At 43.3% G+C, this 5139-nt stretch overlaps 1 protein-coding gene across 1 annotated transcript in view; it reads left to right on the top strand.

The window, feature by feature from the left end:
* The window catches only part of CADPS (Ca++-dependent secretion activator), a 193446-nt gene that overhangs the window by 9811 nt on the left and 178496 nt on the right, over positions 1 to 5139 (top strand). Inside the window, exon 2 of the mRNA XM_009329499.1 lies at positions 2924 to 3037. Within this exon, the coding sequence (XP_009327774.1) occupies positions 2924 to 3037 (114 nt within the window). The remainder of the gene's footprint in view (positions 1 to 2923; positions 3038 to 5139) is intronic.

Here is a 5139-nt window from a genome sequence, read left to right as displayed (position 1 = left end):
CAGCAGTGATGCCCTTGGCGCCTGACGGGGAGGGGAAGAGGCATAAAATGGGAGGTGGAGCGTGTTGGGCAGATTTCGTTGATGTGCAGGTCGGCCCCCCGCCACTCCCTTGCTGGTGCTGACTTTCTGCACCAGGCATCTGCTGCTGTGCTGCAGAAGCTAAATTTAATATGAGTGCAGTTTAATTTTGGCTCACATTGACTGCTTTCTTGATATTGTCCATAACAGTGGCACGGACACAGATCAATACATCAGTGCTGCTTCACAGTCTGGTGGGGATGGCTAACGGGACCCTCGGTCTTCCGAGGACTGGGCCATGCTGCATCCTGGTGTGATCAGAGAGGATCTCCTTTTCCCTGGAGAAAATACTTGCATAGAGCTTGGGGGTGAGGAGGAGGCAACTGACACTCCAGTAGAGACAAATCCGATTATTCATTCCCACAGACCCCAGGAGCTCACGTGTGAGCTGCGTATTGGGAGTTTCTAGGAATTTCAAGGAGCATCATTCATTTTGAAGGTAGCCTGTTTAATATTGAGGAAGGAGCATAAAATACTGCTGCTGGATGGCATTATTGGAATTGAACAAGCAAGGACTTCTGGAGGTTGTCCTAAGAAATAACCTGGAAAAAAAAAAAAATGCCATGCACATTGTTACAATCCGAAATGAAAAGCCTCTTGGCTCAGAGTATCTGTGCTCTTAGTATGTCTTTCCTTGTGCCTCAACACCCTGATTTCAATGTTACCTGTAGTCTTCCTGTTTCTCTTCTTGGTTTCTTATGGCCTCTATCACCTTGTCGTTTCTGCCTGACGTTCATGGTGGTCACTAATACAAAATCATCAATACATTTAATTAACATCTTGCTTTTCTCTTCTTCCAGATAATTAAATGCTTAATAAAAACAAATCTAGCGCCTTCCCACAGGTGTCTCCCACTCAGTCACCACATTGTATCTGGCTCCTCTTATTGCTGACCCAGTTTTCTTTTCAATTCTATCAGGAGCTTCCATCATCTCAGATAGGTTTGGAGCCTGCTTTACGTCTGATGCTGTGCATTTTGCCCAAGGGCTCATGATGTCTAGGGTGCTATTGGCAAACACCACAAAGAGTTTTAGGTGCCTGACATGGCCGATAGACTCTTAGAGCCAAAAATTAGATCCTGCCAGCCTTAAAGCCAGGAGCTTTTGGCAGTGCTTTTCCACAGGGCTCATTGCAGATGGTGCTCAAGCTGAGGCGGGTCAGGTTAGAGGGACGGTCCTTGCTCCTGCCCTGTGATGCTGAGCCTTGTTGCATGTGTCAGACCCTGTGAAGTCTGGGCTGCTGTTTTGGGGGTGGGAATGACCCGTCTTTCCAGCACCCACAGGGGTGGTGAAGGCTGTTCCATGTTCTCTGAAGCAGAGCATATTGAGTCTTGCTTTATGTTGCTTTGATGAACACCTCTCCATAAGCACCAGGATAAACTAATCCCAGATTATCACATCAAATTGCCATTGCTCACTAACCTTCCTCAGCGTGGTGTTGCAGAATTAATTATCAGTATTCATGATGTTCGTTACTGAAGTCCCTAAACACCCCGCATGGCGCATCATCTAGATCTAGTGATATTTATTGTTGCATTTTCCAAGTGGTCCCTCTCCCGCTTTTTATCACTAGCTGTGTTTGTCAGACTTCATTATGCTCTAGTTGTTTGGATCTCTGTAGTTTTTGATACTTTATTCAAAGCCATTTAGACACTTAGAGCCATTAATTTTATTTTTCTCTTCCATTCTAATGGGCTGGTTTCTTCTGCTGGCATACAAGTGAGAAAAAAGCACTCTTCTCTAGACCTTTTGGTCATTAGTAAATAGTTGTCCTCATTCTTACTGCTCTCTTTTCCCTTTAAGTTTGAAGTTGTCTTACATACTTCTTGTTTGCTTCCTTCTCTTTTGTTTAAATTAATTCTTATCCTCAAACCTGAAGTAGCCCCATGGTAAACCAGGCACAACTACATTTAAATCCCTGCAGCCATTCAGCATGAGTGTTATCCGCATCTTAAGATGTTATGCTGGCATTGCTGGTACTTAACTTATGTGCCTGCTGTGACTTTGTCTGCACTACAAGCTGAAGAAGTGGGGGTTTTTTAGCTATATCTGTTTTTAAACTGACGGATAAATTGGCAAAATAGTGACATGTTATCTTACAAGCCTGGAATAAACCCTTGTAAACTTTCTATTGATGTCATTGTGCCAAAATTAGAACTGTCTTGTAAGTTATACCAGCTGTATGCTGGACAGAAACTGTTTTGAGCAGCAGAGAGACAGCAGAGAAAGTCCTTGCTAGGATAAGTAGAACAGGTTTGCCCTCGTATGATTTCTTTGACATGAAATGGCATTAAATTCTTTCACCACTAGTCCTGACTGGTGTTTTATATGTGACAAGCCAAAAGAAATGAGCAAGGGAAAAAAAACAAACGAGGGAAGACCAAGGCCCCGGAGTGCTGATGAGTGCCGTCTTCAACAGCCAGCTCGCAAGGCCTCCTGTTCGGTGATGAAACCTCATCTCCTGAAGGGGAGGAGACGCTAAACGGGGAAGAGATTGCACTGAAACAGCCTCTTCCAAGCATGCACACAGCAGCGTGCTTTTGACTTAGGTATACCTGAAGCGGTAGAAGTCTTGTATGCATTTTGTGGCGGCAGAGTTGTTTAGAAATGACATTCAGGGTGGTTTTACGTGCTCATGATGCTTAAGTGAACTTGCCAGGGTGAAGAGTGCATGTGTGTGTGTACCCACGCATGGCTGGTTCCTCATCTATTGCTGCTGTCCCCAAAGGAGAGCCAAAGTGCACTTCATAAGCATCCTGATAAGATATTGCAGAAAAATTAGTGGGTTCCTTTCCTCATACATAAACCTTTCTTGACTAATTTTTTCCTTTTGGCATGTTTTGCAGATAAGTAAGCAGCAGCTCCAGACAATCAAAGATCGTTTCCAGGCCTTTCTCAATGGAGAAACCCAGATTGTGGCAGATGAAGCATTTATAAACGCTGTCCAGAGCTACTATGAGGTAAGGAGAGATGATACAATATTCATATGAATCCCTTTTCTCACACCTGTTCACAGATGGGGTCAAATTCTGAACTAATGGATTGTCCTTTATCAAACAGCACAAAACAAAGGCAAGTGCAAGGCTTCTTCTGTCTGATGTCTGGTACATCACAGGGTTTGTGAGGTTCAGGGTTTGAACATAACAACCATACAGCAACCGGGGCAACCCCTACACCATGGTGTATCCTATAGCTTGATTATGGGGAAGATCGCCCTTCCTTTAAGCTGAAAAATATCTTCCTGATACTTTTAAATAATGTACTCTAAAATAGGGAAGATGGCACAATATAAAGTAAATGTTACATACTCCCTGTTAAAAATACCAAGAGAAAACTGGGCAGCACGTTCAGTTCTTGCTGAAGCTTTTGCGTTGTGTCTAGCTGATTTTGGGATTTTCAGCAAGAGTCTTGTCTTTTCTCTTTGGTATGACAAGTGCTGTAAAGCAAAGGGGGAGGGAGGAGGATGTACATCTACAAAACTAGATGATACCAAGGAACATGAAACATCATTCGTAATTGTGCAAAAGAAGAATTATGCATGCCTGTCTTTTTGCACCTCTTTGTATGTAACCCTTAATGCTACCTTTCATATCTTTTCTCAGAAGGAAAGAGCTTCTGTTTTTGAAGGAAATCAGTACTTGTGATTTGTATGAGTGTCACTTATTTTTTTGCTAGCCTTCTGCAAACCATTTCTCTTTCTCCCTAGAGCTATTTTGTCATAAAAGGTGAAGATTTTGAATTGCCTACATAAAATAGTTCTCTGGAAGTGGAATCTAAGAGGGGACCAAAATCAGATACTAAAACTGAAGAGAATTTTAACTCTATAAAAAATGGCAGCAGCTGCTTCTGTGTAAGGAAAGCACAAATTATCTCTGGATTAACTCTATTAAATCGGCCTAATAGTTACTGCTCCATCATTCTCTGTACAGGAAGGAAGCTGAGAGTAATTTACATCTCTTATCAGAAAAGAAATTGCCAAGGGATCATCAGTTTATCACCGCTTCACTGAACAGATGCTCTCAGAGAAAGTTTTCAAGGTGGCGTGAGCTGCATTTTAGGATGTAAGAGCAGCGTAATCTATTCAGATAAGACTATTGGGCAGGAAAAGGAAACTGCTTTAAAATAGGCAAAATACATCCCTGTTTCACTGGTGGGTCTGGCTGAAAGTGTGTTGTGACCAGCTCCAGAAGTCCTGTGCTGTATAGTTACCCCAAGTAATCAAACTTACAAAGAGCTTACAAAGAGTTGACCAGCACTAGCTGTCTGCAAACCCTATGTCTTCAGTTCAACCGGACCCTCCACCTGCTCTGTCCTACTTAAAACAGGCCACAAGAAGCATAATGCATCGCTCTGTGTCCTTTAGCGCAACTTTATTTTTCTTCTCTTTAACTGTTGGTCTCCTTTAATTTATGGCTGTGTACTTTCAGCTTCTGTGCAGCTGTAGCATGGCTGCGTGTCTTCCTCACCACCATCTGCAGTGGCAAAGGCAAAGCCTCGCAGCAGAAAGCCTCTGCCCCCTCTCAGTGCCTGAGCAGCGTTCCCTGCTGATGGTGTCCTCCTTCCTCCTTTCTCTGCAGAGAGATGCCCACCCTTGGTCGAGCCATGGTGCAAGCACAGCAGAACCTGCTTATCTCAACTCCTGAAAATCTCAGAGTTTTGTGCAATTAACTGTCCCTTGGATGGACGCTATCTAGAAATCTGCATTTAGGTACTGACTTGTCAAGCTGCATGATGGCTTGGAAAACGCTTAAAACTTGGTTTTTTGCTCAGCTGAAACTGGCCATCTCTGTGCAGGACATGGTTGATGTTTCTAAGGGGTTCACTTACTAACAGTGCAGAATAGGATCTGCTCTCTTCATATATTACCTGGGGAATGATTTTTTTTTTTTTGTTAGAGAAAGAAAGAGGTAAAGATGACAGGGTAGGTCAGGGATGTGTTTGCTCTTGCACTGAATGTATTTGCATGGCCACATTCTGCTGTTAAGTCTGCGGTCAAGGGGTAAGCCTGTGATTGCCAGTCTTAGACTAGTTCACAGGCTGCTATCAAATTAAAAGATTGAGT

This window comes from Pygoscelis adeliae, unplaced genomic scaffold (genome assembly GCF_000699105.1).
Source record: "Pygoscelis adeliae isolate BGI_AS28 unplaced genomic scaffold, ASM69910v1 Scaffold148, whole genome shotgun sequence".
NCBI lineage: Eukaryota > Metazoa > Chordata > Aves > Sphenisciformes > Spheniscidae > Pygoscelis > Pygoscelis adeliae.
The sequence above is the reverse complement of the archived record's forward strand: the minus strand, read 5'-3'. Positions and strand labels throughout refer to the sequence as shown.